Source organism: Archocentrus centrarchus, chromosome 4, assembly GCF_007364275.1.
Source record: "Archocentrus centrarchus isolate MPI-CPG fArcCen1 chromosome 4, fArcCen1, whole genome shotgun sequence".
Lineage (NCBI taxonomy): Eukaryota > Metazoa > Chordata > Actinopteri > Cichliformes > Cichlidae > Archocentrus > Archocentrus centrarchus.
The window spans coordinates 25,926,852-25,947,619 of record NC_044349.1 but is presented as its reverse complement, the minus strand read 5'-3'; the positions used below and the strand labels follow the sequence as shown (position 1 = coordinate 25,947,619).

General features: G+C 40.9%; 1 protein-coding gene across 1 annotated transcript in view; it reads right to left on the bottom strand.

The window, feature by feature from the left end:
* The window catches only part of ncanb (neurocan b), a 126,819-nt gene that overhangs the window by 84,598 nt on the left and 21,453 nt on the right, over positions 1 to 20,768 (bottom strand). The window contains exon 7 of the mRNA XM_030727254.1: positions 17,414 to 18,616. Coding sequence (XP_030583114.1) covers positions 17,414 to 18,616 — 1,203 coding nt within the window. The remainder of the gene's footprint in view (positions 1 to 17,413; positions 18,617 to 20,768) is intronic.

The following is a 20,768-nucleotide window of genomic DNA, read 5'->3' as shown; positions in this document are numbered from 1 at the left end:
CTGATGATACAATTACAAATTTGATTGTCGACCTGCAACCTAGGGTGTCCTGGTGCTAAGTGCACTTATGGACATATTTATGTTCAAACATGGTGTTTGTTATGGACAAATTGTGGTTTGCACAAAAGTCCAATAACAGAGCACCACTTGGGTTCAGCTCAAGCAGGCTGTTCCTCCCAATCACATTCCTCCAGGGCTCACTGTTGTTTCCCATGTGAGCCAATAGGACAGCAGAGTCACCGGATGGAGCGCCCCAATCACCCTACTCAGTGACTCCAAGAAGACTGCGTACTCTGAACTGTCCTTCAGCGCATAAGCGCAAATGACAGTCAGGACCCATTCCCTGGCCCGAAGGCACAGAGAAGTAGCTCTCGCAGCTATATCTAGCTGAGAAGATGTTGTGTAGCTGTCTATTTACAACTAATATAGTGACCAAATAAGTTGTTGGTCTTACATTGTTGGGTTAAAAAAGCAAAGACGCATGCACTTAATTTCTTCATTGTCATAATCTGATCTATATTTTATATTTGCTGGGAAATAACTTGTACGAAGAGCAATCTCTTACGTTGTATACCAGGTACATGGCATGTGGTAACCAGAATTTGTGTTAATAGAATGTGTGAAAGCATCCAAAAAGTAATTAATTTCACTTTTTGGGTGCAAAACTAAAGTGCAGCATATTATAATTTCTATTAAGAGCTGACACTTTTGCATAGGTTTATTTAGTGACTCATTAAAAACTGAATTCATTCACTTAAGCTGGATCCAAGATCTTTTGTATTGTACAGTTTGATTTATTGTCCTAACTTGCTAGGATGCTTAAGGGAACAGAACAATCTTTAAAAAAACTGCCACATTTGTACTTTTTCAATGCTTTTAAAACAGCTGCTGCAGTTCAGAAGTGCACGAGAACATGTCAAATTTATATCAGGTATTGCTTTTGATTTTTAAGGGCAGAGTCATGGAACTTCATGGTCACACCTTTTATAGTATGCAGGCAAAGAGGAAATGATAGGAAAGCGATGAAGGACCATTTAACTTTTAGGGCTCTTAAACCTAAGTTCTCATCATTCTTAACTTTTGCACTTTTAATGTTTTCATAGCTCAGCATTGAGGACAAGGCCAGACTGTATAAAACTGGAAGTGCCCTTTATTGTAGGGCTTACAACAAAAAGTGCCTTAAGGCAACTGTTGTGCTTTGGTGCTATATAAAGAAAGAATTTAACTGAAGATGCTTAAGTGTTGCATGAGTTTCCATGATGGAAAATACACCTATCTTAAACTTCAACTAGGCGAGGTAAAGTTAAACAGCTGGCTATAATGTCTGTTTGGCCAAACAAAATCTACTGTTCAATCAATAACCCCTATGACCTAGATGACTTCAAATTTCCACCTCTCCTCTGACAGCAATGACATAGAGACTCACATGTATGAACATTACCCATGTATCAGTATCCCCTGGGCAGGCAAGTCACTCAGTGCAGATCAGCCACAATTACTGCCGCTGCAAGCTGAATACACACTGGGGAAATATAAAGCCGCTTTGTGCTGAAATATAGATAACACTTCTCTCTAGCACAGAGATGCAGGCCCCAATGCAGTCTTAGATTACTTCAAAGTGATTGATTTACAGAGGTGAACTACACGAGGGTGGAAAGGGAAGGAAAGAAGGTGGAAAAGGCCAGAGAAAGAGATAGACTGAGACAGAGGTTAAATTTACTTTTGGATAGTGCTGCTCTGGTCTCTTACTGATGTCAGTGCCCCAGCCATCAATCTGCAGAGTCAGGCAATTTAATGTGTCCAAGAGCTACCAGTCTGCAGTCCGGAGCATTACACTAAACTTCTCAGGGCTACACACTAAGAGATTATGCAAACAATGGGTGGGTCAACCAACCTCACCTCCCTGGGACAAAGCTTCCCGCTGTCCCTTTTCCAGTCTAAATCAGTGGTACACAAGATAACATGGATAACAAGATAACATGGATAACATGGTAGAAGGAAACATGTTAGAACTGAACACAATCCATCCATCCATCCATCCATCCATCCGTTTGAGGTTTTAAATATAATCTCATGGATCTAATAAAAACTTAGTTACATCTGTACCACAAACTGAACAATATAACATTTCTTGTCAGCTACCAGGCTAATGCACACAACTATTTTCAAAGCATTCCCTGGAAGACTTGTTCTGATCGCTTGCGCTTGTGTGTTTTTACCACTGACCCCAAACTTGTGCAGAGCACAAACATCAACTTTTATTTCAAACTGATTTTGTGCTGAAGGTCATTGGTGGTGCAAAGAGCTGGATCCCCAGCTATGACACAGACACCAAACAGCAGTTTTTGCTTGATGATTCTACAGTTTCCAAAACTGAAAGTGATGTGCCAGATCAGGTCTGGGATCAGGAACATTCGCCTTCATTTATTCAACATTCAAGAGTTTGTGCACCAACAATTCATTTTTAGAGTGAGAATATTAATGCTGAGTTCTCCTGTAACATCCTGTGGCGTTTGAGGGGGAACATTCAACAGAATCAACCTGATCTGCTCTGTATACCAACATTTTTTGAACATATCAACAGTCTTTGCTTAGTGCCTGCCTGGGAGGCAATTATACCATTGTATCCCACACATAGAGGCATATCTGGTGGCACACAGAAGAGATTCAGTGCAACACAGAGGCAAAAGTACAAAGCAATATAACAGGACTTCCAGTGGCCAACCTTAAAACAGAAGCTGGGTCTGGCATGCACAAGAAGATGACCTTGAAGGGAAGATCAACTAAATTTTAATCATAATTTTAATGTATAGTTGAGGCAACTATACATTAAAATTATGATTAATGTATAGTTGTATATGCAACTTTCTGACCACTTCACATTTAGACCACTAATCTATAGGTAAGAAAGTAAAACGATAGGGTGGGATTATTACCTTGCCCACTGATGGGTGGAGGGAGGTCATGTTCTTGGCTGCATTGTCTGTTTGTCTGTTAGCAGACTCGTAAAATTATGAATGGATTTCGATGATAATCTCTGGAGTTGTTGGGGGTGGTACAAGGAACAGTTGATTACATTTTGGTAGTGTAGTATCAGCACATAGAACATTTGGGGTGGGTGAGGTATATGCTCTACTGAGGGCCCTTCTAGTTGCCACCATTACAATGAAAATATAGTGATTCAAGCCAAAAGGATGTTCACTTATGTGGTGTTGTATTAAACATTTATTCAAAAAATCTTTATTAGTTAGTACTTATATTCAGGTACAAAATTATTTTACAATACGGGAGTAGAATGGGATTCTAGGAATTACCGTCGTATCCCCATTTCCGTGAAATTTGTGACGAGGTGTAATATTAAAAAGTTTTAGCCACACTAGAATTTTGTGGCAATGGTGATAAGGCAACAACTCCTATAACCTCATATTCCTTCAAAACCTCATCAAATTAACTCTTTTATTGTCATTTTGATTGAGATACTTCTAGGGGTGAAACCACACACTCTGAATTTAACTAAAAGGGATGGCAGTCAGGCGAATTCTGCAAAAAATATCTAGCAGCAGCAGTGTGCTGCCGTGTGTTCTGTATGATTTAATGTCATTATTGAATGGCATGTAAATGTACACCTAAATCTGTTTTTTTGTGTCTCACAATGTGTAGTCAAGGGTTTCAGTTGTTAGCATTAATCTATAAAACCCCTAAAAGTTTTCTGTGCAAAGTCACCCTGTCAGTGTAGTGATGCAACTGATTAGGCTGGATGTAAAGGCCACAAAACTACAAACAGTATGAAGTCATTTGTAATTCCATTGATTAATCTCCTCACCGTTGATCTCGTCAGGAGCTGACTGGATGATCAGAGCACCTGATGCACTTCAAAAGCTGCAGAAACAAGCTTGCACCCTTTGGGAATGTGTTCATATCTTACAGGCAAGGTTGTTCATGGAGCAGGTGTAGTGATGTGATTACTGTACTGAGCCTGAGTCTAACAAAATAGGATTTATGAGCACTGCAGGGGAGGGAGGAGCTTTTTCTGTCCATCTGACCACATATAGTGTCTAGCTGCATTTACACACCTGTGTGAATCTGTGGAGAGAGTGTGTGTCTAGAGGTGAAAGAGGTGAAAGCAACACTAGATGTAGACTGTAGTCTTAGATGTCGAACACAGTGCTCTAAACCATTCCACAGTGCTCCATTAATTATTACAACGAATGCTCAAAATTGCAATCAACACTAGATTACTCAAATGACTCCTACTACCTTGCCAACATATCAAACTGTTCCAAGGTAATATTTATTTAAATAGTGCTTATATCAATTTCACTCATATTTCAATGGTGTAAGTTAACCCTGCTGGTGTGTGTGTGTGTGTGTGTGTGTGTGTGTGTGTGTGTGTGTGTGTGTGTGTGTATAGTCTTTGTCCTCCAAGCTCGGGTCCTCTACCAGAGACCTGGGAGCTTGAGGGTCCTGCGCAGTATCTTAGCTGTTCCCAGGACTGCGCTTGGATGTTGACACAGATCCCGGATGTTGTTCCTGGAATCTGTTGGAGCCACTCTCCCAGTTTGAGGGTCACTGCCCCGAGTATTCTGATTACCACGGGGACCACTGTTACCTTCACTTTCCACATCTTTTCTAGCTCTTCGCTGAGCCCTTGGTATTTGTCGAGCTTCTCGTGTTCTTTCTTCTTGATGTTGTCATCAGTTGGTATTGCAACGTCTATCACTACGGCTTTCTTCCTTTGTTTGTCCACCACTACGATGTTCGGTTTGTTAGCCATCACAAGTTTGTCTGTCTGTATCTGGAAGTCCCACGGTATCTTAGCTCTGTTATTCTCACCCTCCCTTGGGGGCATATCCCATTTTGACCTCGGGACTTCCAGGTCATACTCGGCACACATGTTCCTGTATACTATGCCAGCAACTTGGTTATGGCGTTCCATGTATGTCCTGCCTGCTAGCATCTTGCACCCTGCTGTTATGTGCTGGAATGTCTCAGGGGCATCTCTGCACAGCCTGAACCTTGGGTCTTGTCTTGTGTGGTACACTCCAGCCTCTATCAATCTTGTTCTCAGAGCTTGTTCCTGTGCTGCCATGATTAGTGCCTCTGTGCTGTCTGTCAGTCCAGCTTTGTCCAGCCATTGGTAGGATTTTTCTGTATCAGCCACTTCTATCTGCCGGTGGTACATGCCATGCAGAGGCCTTCTTTCCATGATGGTTCCTTCTCTTTCTCCTCTTCTTTCTCAGGTTTCTGCTGCCTGAGGTACTCATTAAACGCATGATCCTTTGTGGCCATCTTCCTGATGTATTCATGGATCTTTGTTGTTTCATCTAGGATAGTGGTCATGACACTCAGTAGTCCTCAGCCTTCTTCCTTCCGCTTAGCGTTCAGTCTCAGGGTGCTGGATTTGGGTTGAAACCCTCCATGCATGGTAAGGAGCTTTCTTGTCTTGACATCAGTGGCTTCTATTTCCTCCTTGGCCAGCTTATTATCCCAGCAGGATATCTGACAACTGGCATGGCATAGGTGCTAATTGCCCGGATCTTGATCTTTCCATTCAGCTGACTCTTCAGGACCTGTCTTAATCTCTGTAGGTACTTGGTGGTTGCAGCTTTCCTAGCAGTCTCTTCATGATTCCCATTTGCCTGTGGGATTCCAAGGTACTTGTAGCTGTCTTCAGTGTCTGCAGTGTTGCCTTCTGGTAGTGCAGTCCCCTCAGTTCTGACTACCTTCCCTCTCTTTGTTACCATCCAACTACATTTCTCCAGTCTGAATGACATTTCAATTTGTTGCTGTAGATCCTGGTGGTGTGGATCAGTGAATCGATGTCTTGTTCACTCCTGGCAGACAGCTTGACGTCATCCATGTAGATAAGGTGGCTAATGCTTGCTCCACTGGATAGCTGGCATCCATAGTCAGTCGGGGTTCAGGCCTATGCAGAACAGCAGTGGGAACAGAGCATCTCTGTAGTATGTCCCGTACTTGATGGTGACTTGTGCAGTTGGCTTGAAGTTGGCCTCAAGTATTTTGTTTCTTTCCCAAATCCCCATTGAATTCTGGATGAAGGTTCTTAGGGTCCTGTTGATCTTGTACAGTTCTAGGCATTCCAGCATCCATGTGTGAAGAGCGGTCTGTATGCCTACTTGCTTGATTTTATACACCTGTCACCATGGAACCACCTGAATTCAATGACTTGGATGGGTGAGTGAATAGTTTTTTAAATATATATATATATCCATGCAGTCCTTTACAATTTAAAACCTTCATCTCTTTTCAACTATATTTAATGTTTTCCTCCAACTAAACACACACACACACACACACACACACACACACACACACACACACACACACACACACACACACACACACACACACACACACACACACACACACAGGCATGCAGGTACAAACACATAAAACTATGAAAAAGCATGACACTTGTGATTAGGTACAGTGCCAGAAGCCCGAGACAGCAGAAAGCAGACGATGCACTCTTAGTGAGCACCTTGTGGGCCAAACGTCACACTGAATCATCCTGGAGAGGACCAGGGAGGAGTAACATGCCAGGGATTCAACACAACCCAATTCCACAGTCCTGCAAAGCGAGACTGACGAACAAATTGAGGGTCCATTGTTACAAGAGCGGCACTTGTAGCGTCTCCGTTCGTGCTAAATAAATTGCATTATCTAGGCTGTCAGACTGACAGCAAAATAATCCATCCTGGCTTATCATCACAAACACATTCGATCCACTTTGGGTTTCTTCCCTCTTCTCTTCACTGTGTCTTTGCTCTCATTTTCAGAGCTTTGTGAAAAAAGAATATTGAATCAACCACATCCACCAATTTTTTAGCTGTCCAATAATATTTTATATTCAAGGATTCTTTATTGTCATTCGTGTCACATTTACATTCAGTGGACCGAAATTTTGTCCTCAGGTCCCAGTGTTGCCCTTGTTATAGTTATGCATAATAAATATTATATATATGATAAACAGTTTAAGATGTGGAGTAAATGCTCACAGAGCAGAATAAGGGGCTTAAATACTGTCACTGATTATGAATTTATATTTTCACTCAAAAAACTCAGAGTTACATATGAAGTGATTTCACAATGCCACGAACATCCATGATGCATGAAAAATATGTGGCCAATTTATGTGTGCAATGAGTGCACTATGCAGTTTCACATTTCGAGTATTCAGAACGCTGATTTTCAGTGCACTGCAAAAAGTGCCACATGAAGTGCAGGGAACATGAATGTATGTTTTGCCCTTGAAATCCACAGTCCTCCTCTGTTTGATATTTTTATGCCCTTGTAGCACATGCAGTGCAAAATACTTATAAAGGAGCTGCATGCAAATCAGAATTGAGAGGTTGGAATATGAGTGAAAACTTGAAGCGTGGCATTTTCAAAATAATATGGCAGTTTCATCAAGCAAGATCCTTTAGATGGTTTGATAATTACTGGAGATTAATAAGTGTTAAACCAATGTACAGTGCTAGTTTGCACAATGAACCATTGTGGTTACTTTGGTGATACAATGGACAAAGAAGAAGAAGAAGAAGAAGAAACAGCCTTTATTGTCCCACAGAGGGGAAATTTGGGTGTAACAGCAGCCGCAGTTATTATAAATATAAATAAAGATATAATAATTCACACTATTAAGAAAAGAATATATATAAAATCAACAAACAATATTAACCTTAATACTACTAATAATAATAACACTATATACAATGTACATGATGTGCCTGTGTGTTGAACCTTAACAGGCCGGACTATTTACAGTATATTATATATTATCCTACATTGTGTAGGCTATTGTGGTTTTTGTTGGGAGCAGTGATGGTTATAAAGTCTTACAGCTGCTGGGAGGAAGGATCTGCGGTAACGCTCCTTTGTGCATTTAGGATGCAGCAGTCTGTCACTGAAGGAGCTCTCCAGCTCAGCAACAGTTTCAGTAACAAACATTACCCAGCCTGACATATGTTGGATATAACTGTTGTTGGATGTATAGATCAGACATAGTTCATTCCTACAACCAACTTTGTTTAAATCTGAGAGATGAATCATGGAATAAGCACTACCTGCACAATACTGAGACAACTAGACTTTCAGTGTACTCAAAAATGTAAATGAGATTTAAACAGGGACATCCTCCCTTGGCAAAACATTAGAGATTGTGTACATTTGTGTCTTTTTCATCTGGATCAAAGACAAAACTACTTTTTTGCTTGGAGAAGTTTATTTGCACTCTTTTCTTGACAAAAATGATGAGCCATTTCCCCACTGTGATTGGCACGTATGCTTAAGAGAGATGCAGCCAAAATTGAGCCTGGCTGAAAAGGCAATGATTAATCACCAAATCCTTCAAATTCTATTCTACTTCTCACAAATATTTTCCACAAATATCTACAAACATGCAACGCATGCTTGGATGCACCTTCACTGACCCCGGACACATAACATTTCGTTTCTTGTGAACATGACGCTGCGAAAGAGTCTCAGACCAGAAGGAAAAAGCAGGCGACACACACACACAAATACAGAGTTCTGTTTCCATTATTTTAGAGGACATTACTATGAATTCTGTTTCACAGACCCAGACCCTAAGGATAACTACTTCTTGCCTAACCTCATATTGAAGGACTTACACTTGTTTTTTGTCGCTAAAATCAAGTCAGGTTCCCACAATGTGACTACCTAAATGGATTTAGGTCACAACATTAGTAATAGAAGAGACCACACACACACACACACACACACACACACAGTTTGGGGATCTCACCTCCCTTTGTGTGTATGTTTCTATTCCACTGTGGTTACTATCAGTAAGGTGTTCTGACAGCAGAGCAGCACTATTACTAGAAGCAAGCTGTGGGCAGGAAGGTTTGCCTGAAGAAATATTTAAAACTCAACAAAGAAGTACTACTTTAAATGACCTCACAGTGCTACTTGCCAGCAGAAACTCAGAAAATTGTATAATTTACACCTTCGTATCCTCTACCCATTTAAAGACCTTCCCCCTCTTGTGACTTGTAATTTTTTCTCATCTATGAATCCTCCTCACTGGGACAGATCCGTGGGTGTGTCTGACATGCCCTACATGAAGAGACCGCTCAACCCCTGCACCCGCTGTGGGCTGGCTGCTACATGATGCGTTGTGACTGATGCTGGGAGCCAAACACCCCTGCCACAGCTCTGCTTTGCCTTTAGTGCCACAGAGAGGGAGCAAAGTCAGTCAGGCAATCTGGCAACTCAAAACCCCCAGCTGGGTGCACTCATCCTCTCTGCTGCCACTCCTCTGTAGCTAGAAAATACCTCAATTTGAAGTCATACATTTCGCTGTTAACCTTGATAGCAGGCAGCTCCATTTTTGATGGCATGTGCATGCATGTGTGACTGGCTGAAATGCTGACAGGTGTGCGTGTGTGTGTCTGACTGCAAATGAAGAATGAAAACGTGAGAGGAACCTGCAAAGACACTGCTATTCAAATCATGTTGGGTGTGTTACCGGAATATTATGCAGCCATTTTTGCTGTGCCTGGTGAGCAGTTACCAGTAAATTTATACCAAAAATCTTCTCATTTAGAGGTAATAAAAGCAGTATGATGTAAAAAAAAAAACCCACCACAGCTGCTAGTTTGTCTCATTTCTGACCTCTGAGGGTAAAGACCTGTTAGATCCCAGTTTCTCTCAGCAGAAGGAAGCTGATTCTTGACATTTAATCTGATGGGACTTGAATGCTCCATTGTAATGGTTACCTACATTGTGCAACCAGGTGAATCTCTTCCACACTGCACAGCCACACAATGACTCCACATAGAGGATTTTATTCTGTCTGACAGCACCATGTCAAGCTCTCTGTCTCCATCCATCGCTCCCATCATCTCACAACTGGTGGAACAGAGGTGATGTTGTTCTTTGCTTCATGAAACTCTACAAACCAGCAGGGTGCCTAAGGCTGTGCCTGATAATAAACACTCAGTTTTTCACTGGGTCAGAAGAAAAAAAAAAAACATGCACGCACACACACAGACACACAACATTTCTGAGTGAATTGATGTCTGTTTTTTTTTAGGGTGACATATGGCCTAGGAGAGGTCTTCACTTATCTGGTTTTGAGGAGCTGCTAAATAAAAATGAGTACAATAAAACAGGAAGCGATGAGGACGCCTGAATGCTCCAACAAGCAGCTGATGGCTTTATCTGCTGTGAGATTTTAGTTTTACTTGTTTTATTCCTCATTGAGTCAGTTGGTTTGAATGTGTCTCATTCATAAAGCCAACAGGCGCAAATGTTTGCCATATTTTGGCTGATATGGGAGTAGGACCGATTATCGTAAACTCGCAATACAAAAATGCAAAGCTACAGAAAGCTGAATGAGAGAAGAAAAAAGTCCACAAATGTTCGCACAAAGGGGCTTTATGCATATGTGAGAATAAAGCTGAGTAATAACAAAACAAATGCATGATTAAAAGCCATATGTTGTGCCCAGGGACACACAAAAAACTAAAGTTTAGTATTCACTGTTACTGCATTACTGAAGTTAATACAACACTTTGGTCTGCCTCCCAACTGATCTTTAGAGAGCTTTGAGATGAGAAAATATTCATAAAAACAACAACAAAACTTGTTTATCAATTCTGTTGCGGATTTGCTACCAGGAACAGTCAAGAGATGCAGTCATTCATCTGCCATAATGGGAGCTCTGGGTCATACAATCTAAAAAATAAAATACAGCTGCCTGTGATGGGGCTCCTAGAGGCTGAATAATCACCAGGTTTTGTTGCGGTAGCAAACATAATAAAGCATTTTTATGATGCCATAAAAACGCCTGTTCAAGACAGCTTTTCTGTGCTTTTCCAGACTTTCTGCAGAATATTAAACCAAAAATTTCACAGCATATTAGCTTTACAAACTTAACTGGTGTGTCATTGACTTTTACATGTATAAAGAACACTCTCCATTCCCAGAAGACAGAGAACACTGATAATAGATATTTTGCTTGAGCATTTTGCCTGATGTAAAATAACATTTCCTGCTGAAACATTTATTCAGTGTGGGTTTGACTTTATTCATTGAAAACCAGCTGTGCTTTGCAAAGGAATAAGATTTTTTTTTATACCATTCCTTGCTGTAATGTTAGATGATGACCTTGCCAGGGACAGTATTTGTATCATTAGCCACCTTACCCACGTCTTTAATGTTGAAAACAAATTCAACTTTGACATATAGCCGGTGCATCTTGATTTGCTAAAGGTTAATCGTGTTTGATTGAGCTCTCTGTACTTTGTCAAGGCTGCTTTATTTTATCCATCCATCCATTTTCTTCTGTTTATCTGATTCAGGGTCGCGGGGGGATGGAACCTATCCGAGCTGCTGTAGGGCGAGAGGCAAGGTACACCCTGGACAGATCGCCAGTCTGTCGCAGACACCTATGTGTAATTTAGAATCACCGGTTAACCTAAGCTAACCTACTAACTGAATGTCTTTGGACTGAGGGAGGAAGCTGAAGTACTCAGTGAGAACCCACGCAGACACAGGCAGAAAGGCCACACAGAAAGGCTCTGGGCAGATGGTCGATTTGAACCCAGGACCTTTTTTCTGTGAGGGAGCAGTGCTAACCACCTTGCCACTGCTTTATTTTATTGCTCTATTTAATCTTTACTCTTCTTCTTATGTACTGTTTATATTATTCTCTGTGTATTATTATCAAGAATCAAACAATGAAAATGAAAAAAAAGTCTTCCAACTTCTAGCCCTGTAATATTTTTATTAATTGTTCAAAATAATGAATTATGCTGTTGCATAATGGAGTGTTTAATTCTTATGTGATTATGAAACACTATTGTTGGATATTCTTTAAATAACACATTAGAATATTATATAGAGGTGATGAGCTAAGTTAAGTTTACCATAATAAGAAAAAATGGCACCTAAGTTGTATAGATACATGGCCAAGCAATATTTTATAGTGAGGGGTGTGTATTTGAATTTCAATAGACAAACCTTTTAAATTTCCAAATAATGTTTTTGACCTTGGAGATGAGAATTCCTACTTTAGTTACTTTATATCACTCCACAGATTGTTATTTCACTATATTTGCAAAACAACTTTTCTCATAATCAGACAGCAGTTGTTTCTCTTGGAAATGACAAAATATTGATTCTGTAATTGAAGTTTCATGATGACACAAAGAGGGTAGCATCTGCTTTTCCTTGCTGGCTTTGCTAGCAGCATAGCCAATTACTGTCTCAGTGTCTGGTTTGCTGCAGAGACTGTATAAAAAAAGATGGTACACAACTTCTGAATTTGAAAAGTGAGACCAATGCAAAAGTGACTTAAACCTGTAAAAATAAATCTGGTTGTATAGACATCCATCCATCCATCCATCCATCCATCCTCTTCCGCTTTTCCTTTTCAGGGTCGCGGGGGTGCTGGAGCCTATCCCAGCTGTCATAGGGCGTGAGGCAGGGTCTAAGGGAAAACATTCCTTGATCTCTTAATAGTTTAATTTATAGTCTCCATCTAGCCAATTCATACCACTTATCCATGTCCATTACCTGGACATGGATAAGTGATAGTGTGTGTTATCCACATGGCTTTAGTCTAAGACTAATAGTGTGATAGCATTAACTTAGTTGTCCTCTGTTATATAAGAGCAAATGACTCGCCTTTTGCAGGTGCAAGAAGCTTTTGATACCAGTTGTATTGACAGTCCTGCTGGCCAGCATCCTCTTGTAAACCGTGGCCGGGGGTAAAACTGTGGTTATGGATTCAAACTTGTAAGAGATCTTTAGAATTGCTAACCAAGACCATATTGTTAACCTGAGGTTAGAGATTCTGATGTAAAGGCTAATCACAGGTCAGATTATGTATGGCCACTCAGGGAACACAAAATAACAACACAACAAGTAGCTGCATCAAGAGTGTAAGAATGAAGCAAAGCCTATCTGCCAGTAAAATGATGGCTTTGTTTGTCTGTGGTCTCCTACCTGTGAGGGGCAATTTACAAACTTTTATATAATTGTAGTAAGCAGGTTTTTGTTTTCACAAACTGATTTGGGGTCATGATCTTTGTGTTTATCTGTGTGTTTTGTTATAATCATTAATTTTTCTTTTTTGTTGCATTTTTAAATATTGGTTTGTTTTTTTCAGTCCCTTCTGTGCTGCCTTTGTGTGGATGTCTATGCCATTTTAGGCTCCCTGTTTAATTTTGTAGGTTAGTTCTTCATGTGGCTTTCTGCATCTTCCTGTTCTCTTTTGTCCTTTTCCCCCCTCATTACTGTCTTAATTGAATTCACCTGTTCCTTATCACCCTTCTCCCTGGTGTGTGCATTTATTCTGCATTTTCTCCCTCTGTAATAGTCAGGTTGTTGTCACAAAGCCCTCCTGTTTCTGCATCTAATTCCTTTGTGATTTCCGGCTATTTTGCTGCATTTGGTTGTTTTGCTGAGGACTTTTTGTTTTTGTTTTTGAAGGATAGACTTCCTGCCTTGTTTTTGAAGCACCTTCTGTTCAGTCATACATATGTGCTGAAAATAAAGTAATTCATTTTTTATACCTGCTGTTCTGTCTCCATGCTTTCTGTATTTGGGTCCTCACTTAATTATTACCTCAAAGCATGACATTCTCTCTGTAATAGCCTTCACCTGAGACTGATGACTGAAATATCCCCAAAGTTAACCATCTGTTTACAGAGAAATTGACATTAGGGATTTGATGCAAATTCAGTGGATTTTAAACTGGTATGCATTATCATCATTAACAGTTAATGATGTACACAAAAGGCTCAGTGTGATTCCTCAGCAGACTTGATCTAAGCTCATTTTCAACACTTTGGTAGCTCTGTTATTCCCCTGGTTAACAGGATACAAAGAGCCTATGCTCAGTCAGCACAGAGCGGGATGTAACGCCATTTCATCCCACACCATGATAGAACCAAGAGTCCCTTAAGGCTGTTCTTTAACAAAAGCCATTCATTTAATAAGCAGCAGCCAATGGCAGTGGATTAGATTCGGCAGGAGTGTTTGATATGGAAAAATGGTGGAATTACACCATGAAAAGAAAGAAGAGAAACTTGGAGATGGAAAGCAGAGAGTAGGATGACTGATTAGGCAGTAAATGGATTTAAAGTGAGGTGACTTCTTTTTTTAAAAGCAAGTGATTCTGCTGAGGCAGAGGATCCTACAGGGGACAGATACAGTTAGATGGCAATTGACTGCCTTGTGTTGTATTGCGTTGGAGTTCAAGAGGCTATCAAAACATTATGCCAGGGAGAGTCATAACAATGACCAGCAGAGTAATAAAAGACATAAAGTCTGGGAGATGGGCAAGGAGGGAGATGAAAAAAGCTAGTAAGGCAGAGGGAAAGGATAGTCAAGAAAAAAAAAGATGGGAGACACAGGGAACAAGAGGCAGGAAAATCAATAGACTTCTATATGCAGCATTGAGAATGTGCCCTCTCGCTGCTCCAGACAGCCTATCCAAGGAGTCCAACAGCCAGCAGACAAACTGAACATCTATCCACAGACCCACACTGATAATATGCCACCCCAGCCTGTCCCTGTCTCCATTTATCTCTGTCTTCCCCTCACACACACACACACACACACACACACACACACACACACACACACACACACACACACACACACACACACACACACACACTCTTCAACCTACTGGCTCTTCTCCTCCAAATTTAACACTCTAATTTGGTAGAGGGCTGGCTGCCGTGTTATTGATGTCGCCAGAGGTCTGATCCATCTTGGGTCTGGGACAAGGCTTCAGTCAAAATGGCTATAACTCAGAGGCATCCTGCACCCTGTTTGCCAGAGTATCAGACTAGCATTGGTAATTTAAAGGTTGGATAGACAGCCAATATTACTGTATGCACCTGCCTTGCTTCATCACCCCAAATGGCTTGATGCCGGTGCTCTGAAGTATTCCATAAATTTCCATGCTTGTTGGGATACACTGGATTGTAAATCAATTTTCTAACTTTTTGTGGTTGCAAACTTCCATAAATGCCATGTCTAGAATTATACAATATGGAAATTAAGATAAAATACATTAAAAAACAAAATAAATGTTTTCACTTCTCACAGTGTTCACAGACACGGATTAACACACATCCTGTGTATATGTGTTCGTATATGATGGTGTGACATGTGGGATGGATTATGGAGGTTTACTCCAAAGTGAGCTTGGCATGCTGGTATGTGTGTGTGTGTGTGTGTGTGCGCGTGTGTGTGTGTGTGTGTGTGTGTGTGTGTGTGTCCACCCATCTCTCTGAGTTTAGCTGGAGGCCAGAGTGACAGGGAATTGGAAAAGCTGGATGTTTCGTTATATGCCATTGTCTTATCGCACAGATATATAGAAAAACAGGACATAGAGGGGCTGAGTCTGTTCTGATAACACTGAATGAAGATTGTAAGGAAGCACAGAAATGTAAAAAATAACAAACAAAAAAATAAAGAGGAAAGGAGGAAAAAGAAAGCATGAGGAGGAACAATGTGCTCTCTGGATGCCCACAGGACAATGGTTAGTGTAGTGTCTGATCATTGATTAAAGAGCTCTATGTACTCCAACCCACAGCATTGTGGAGGACATGCTCACCTCTCTCCAGCTCTGCCTCAACCCTCCCGCCCCCCCTATTCTTGCTTCCCAGGGCTGTCCATTCTCCTGCCCTTTCCCTTCTCTCTGTCTCTATCTCTCTGAAGTAATGGGCAGACAAGCATTGCTGTAATTTCCTCTGTACTAAAAATTGACAACTATAAAAGGTCACACAGAGGAAGTGGTCTCGTGCTTCTAATCACTCAACAACAGCAGGGCCACTCAAATATCACCACGATAAAGACAAAATGTCCTCTGCTACTGACGGCTTTCTTTTAATTTTCTGATGTAATAAACAGTCGGATAACACAGAGTACAATTTAAAAAAAAAAAGAAAAAGGAAAAAGTGCCCTTGAGTGGCAGTTATATAAACCATTTTTTCTTCTCTGAATAAAATCATTGGGCAGGATTTACACATTCACTAAAATTAAATGATTGCATAATGGGTCATGGTCATGCTCCATAGAAAGCATTCATAAAATGTGAAATATATTGAATGCAGCACTCCACCTCAAGTAAACAAGACTGAGTAGTGTTGAGCCTATGTTATTGGTTTGCTGTGGTGCATTCGACTGAAATCAAAATCTATCTCCTCTTCCTGTTATTAAATGGATGAAGGCTCATCTCCTCCTTTACAGTTCCCTGTAAACTAGAAAACATCACTAGACCAAAGTTGGTTTCTCCTATGGAGAAAAAAAAAAAAAAACATAATCAGAAAATGGTCACATCTAAATGATGCATGCTGCAGCAAATAGTGCAGGCAAGAAAGTGGTTAATCTTATTGGGTTACATGCAAGTCAAGCAACATAATTCCCACCAGCACCTTCCATGTGATGACATAAAACTTTTAGAAATGCACTTTACTCAGCAGGATGACTCATAATCCAAATCATGATTTTAAAAATGCATTTTCAAAAGCCAGGAAAATACTAGAAGCGCAGATCTGAGAATGGATGCAAGGCATTAGTTAAGCAGGATCAATAAATATTGCAGTCCTTCCAGATAGATTCATTAAACATTAAGCAAACACACTTTGGTTGTTAAAACCAGACAAATTTAGACAAGGGAGAAATGAGTAGCCTTATACAGAATGCAGTGTTTGCCATGTTCATTTACTTTGAGGTTTTCTGCCACGCGTGGTAGGTGCATTAAGCGTCAAAAGAAATCAATGCATGGAGAGCCAAACAGCACAGACACTGTAATTACTGTGAATGTGTAAGAAAATAAAGTTGAGCCAAAAATGGGTGAACGAGCCAAATAAACACGAACACAAAAGAAAATGAGAAAGAAGCAGAGACCACAGTCAATTACGAGTCCCATCTTGTAGTTTGTGTCTACATTGATTTGTTGGGGACCAGGATTTCTGCCTCTCCCCAGCTCACCTAATTGCACTCGCTCTGACCCGCTAATTACTTCACTAAGACCTAGCTGGTCTCACCTCACTGCATACGTCCCTGTCTAAAGTTGTCTCCATACCAGCGTGGGAGGGAGGCACAAGGAATGAAAGTGAATGTGAAGGCACAAAGGGCGAACAAGGCTGGATTAAGAATGCATGATGTATGTCAAAGCAGGAGACAGAAAGGAGCTGTAGAATGGAACAACAAGTGACGCAAAGAGCAAGCTGGGAGTATATGTTTTATATTTGAGTGAGTTCTAAGTTGGATGGTACTGATGCTTTTGTCTCTAATCTAATCTGCATATAATTATATAAATCTCTACTGATTAGACAATCACAACCATGAAGACAATAATGACAGTTAATTAACTAGGAACACTACGAAGCTAACCTACCTGATGGGATGAGCTCAAATTCCCAGCTGGGTACGAGAATGCCAAATGGATTGTTTGCGTGTTTGTCCTCTGTTGTTGCTGGCGTTTTGTGTTCCTCTGACTTTGAGTCCTTCAGTGGTGTCCAACGGCTTCCCACAACAAAGGACTCAGAAACTGCAGATCTGGATTCCATTTCTGTAGCAGCAACCTTGATGTCTGATATGACGGTGGTCAACTGAGCGACTCCACTAGTGGTTGCAGATGCTTCTTCAGGTGCTGGAGTAGCTGAAAGCTGGCCCTGCATGTTAGGTAAACTTGTAGCTTTTTCCTTGTCTTCCTGAGCCCAAGAAATGGAAATAGATGGCTCCTCTGTATAAGATTTATTTTCTATAATGGTTGCTGTGGTGGCAGGATCTATTGTCTGTGCCTCTCTGGCCAGTAGCTCTGTTGTTGTCATTTCAGAAGTTGTCAATAACTCCATCAAAGCCTCAGGTGTGGTAATCATCACCTCATTACTGCTTGCACCGTTGCCGTGCTTTCTAAAAACTGGGGTGACTCCGGAGTTTGAACTATCTTCCCTGCTGTGTGAGGAGGTAGAGGAGATGTCATCAATAGGCCAGTGAATGTAGAGGATCTCGCCCCTGGCCTGCTCAGCTTTCTCTGTTTCCTGGGAGCCCTGAGGTGGGGTGGTGGGCTGTTCCACCAGCTGCCACTGGGACAAAGTTGTACGCTCAGCTACAGTGGCAAAATCACTCAGATTGAGTGGAGATTTTGGCTCAGGAATCAATTTGATGCCACTGCTTTCCAAATTGTTGACTTTCATTCCAAATCCACCCTGCAAGTTGCTCCCTTCTCCGCTGCCCTCTATCTCTTTTTCCTCTCCTGATGCACTTCTGGCAGTTGGAGTATTACCATTCTCTGTGTCCTGGTCCTTTCCTTCACCTGAATAATTATCTGTGTAGTCCTGTTGAAGGGAGGTGGCCAGGGTCATCACTTCAAGGGGTCCTGCTTTGGCTTCCATTGGCTCCCAGGTGGGATGTTTACCCACATAGGCCACATTTCCAGGAAGGCCTAGTTTGGGAATGCGCATTGATTTGATGGCCCACTGAAACTTGCTGCTGGGAGCAGGACCAAAGGTAGGATGTTGCCTGAGACCCTGAAGGTTGGATAAGTTGACATGCTCACTGGGCGGTGATCTCTCAGTGGGACCTGATTCAGGAATTTCTACACAGAACAAAGAGACAGAACAGACTAATTAAACAGGAACATCATCAGGGGATAAGATGGATTAAATTTTATGGATCTAGAATTAGCAATTTAAAACCAAAGCTTAGACTACATCAACTCCATGAAGATTGTTCAGGGAACATCGTTTCAAAATGAATGGAAACAGCAGGAACACAGCTTTGCTGTGACCAGTGCTCTGATTTGGAAATAGTGTGTGTTAACTGTGTCTGATTTCATTCATAGTATTTGCATATATTCTTTTTTCCTGCACCCACACTGAAAGCTATTATGAGATAATAGAATTCTGCTTGTTTTTCCACTGAATTGGATTCTATTTGTGGTAATAAAAGGGGTGGGTATTGGGGGGATGTGGTGGGTGCACTGGCTTGGGCGACCACTCGCCCACTCTCCCACCCACCCAACAAAAATTAATAAATAACACTTCATAAAAGGTGCCCCTCCACAAATAGAAGCTGACCGACTTTGTGACAAATAAACAAGAGAGCAATGAGCTACCTCTCCAGTGAGTCTCTTGTTCCCTTGGAGAGCAGTTAGCAGTGGTAGTCCTTGTTCTGCACTGCACGGTTAAAGTTGCCTTTTAGACTGCAGTGGACTTTAACAATGGAACAAGGGTTACTGTCACTAGATGTAACCCAAGACAGTGGAGCTGGAGTCCATCTGACAGGACAAGAAATTCCAGATGCAGTGACTGTCAGCTTGCCAGCAAGAAAACTGGAGAAAGGGTTTACTTAGGCAGCACTTCCTAGCAATGTTTTGTTGTGAGAAACACTGGAATTAACAAGTCCAATTTGTAAAAATGTGCATAAACAATGAAGAGGGCGTGTTCCAAATTGCTTATGGCGTTCCACATGGAAAAGACAAATACAAGCAGCTTTAAATGCCATGAAGACACTCCTTTAAGCCTGTCTTCATCATTCGATTCCTGACAACACAACCAACAATTCAACAATTTGTATCGGTAACGCTGCCAAGTGTTTTTTTTTTTTTTTAAGAGGAGTTAAATAAACAAAGAAAAATTCTTGTGTGCTTAATTGTAATTGTCCTATTAGGCTGTAAGGACGGAGTCTCAAACAGACATTGACATTTGTCCATCAGGAAGCAAAAAAGCCCAACAAAATTTTCCTCACTCACTTGACTAAAGCAAAGAAATATGCAACACTGCACCTTCCAATTGAGCTTGTTCAACATAAAACAAAATGCATTTCTTATTTGATGAACTAAAACTGTTAATAATTTAAACAAATTTCAGAATGAATTATATTAACAAACTTTCTGTCACGTGTTTATTGACAGTGGTGTTAATGCCCCCCCCCCACAACTGCCCTCTCAAGCAGACTTACTTCTAGTCTTGACTTGTCAAACAATAACCTTCAAAGAACAATTACATTTTAGCCATGCCATGCCTAAACTAAATGAATGATATGCTGTCATATTTGTTTTTCATGTAGAAACATGTTTTAAACATAAATTTAATAATATGTCTACAAAATCATAAATGTGCTTTTAAAAGTTTACTAAGGATTTGCATTTGCAATATGATGCAAGGTACCTGGTATGTAAGTTCAATTTTTTTCTCTGTGTCTTCTTTTAAGCTGTAGTCAAATGAGAATTTTGGTGAACTAAAAGAAGCAGTTAACTGTCGTGTACTGTAAGTTGGATGTTTCGGATTTCTTTCTGCACCACTGGAGCTGATCAATGTGGGTATTAAAGTTGCTGGAGTTTAGAGACAAAAATGGGAACCTCCTCTTCTGAAGCGTATGCACACATGCCCACGGATAAACTCACACCAAAAGGATGGGAGGATGTATTCAAATGTAATTTCACACTTCTCTGTCCCTGTTTCTCCGCTCCCTGTGGATTCTTTTACCTAAAACAAGCTCCTGCTGGAATACAGTTGCCTGTAGTGAGAGAAGCCATGTGGAAAAACGCAGGAGCACTTGCAGCACGATAAGCAAATGACTGGCTCCACAACAAGCTTCATCTAGATCTGTTTATTTAGATGAAGTGTTCCACTGTACCTTATCAGCTTACAGCTTTAAACCAGACTCTGTCTACGCCATCAATAATTCATTCTGTCTGCATAAGTGACTCATGGATGATGTGTGTGTGGGTTTGTTTTAGGACAGTG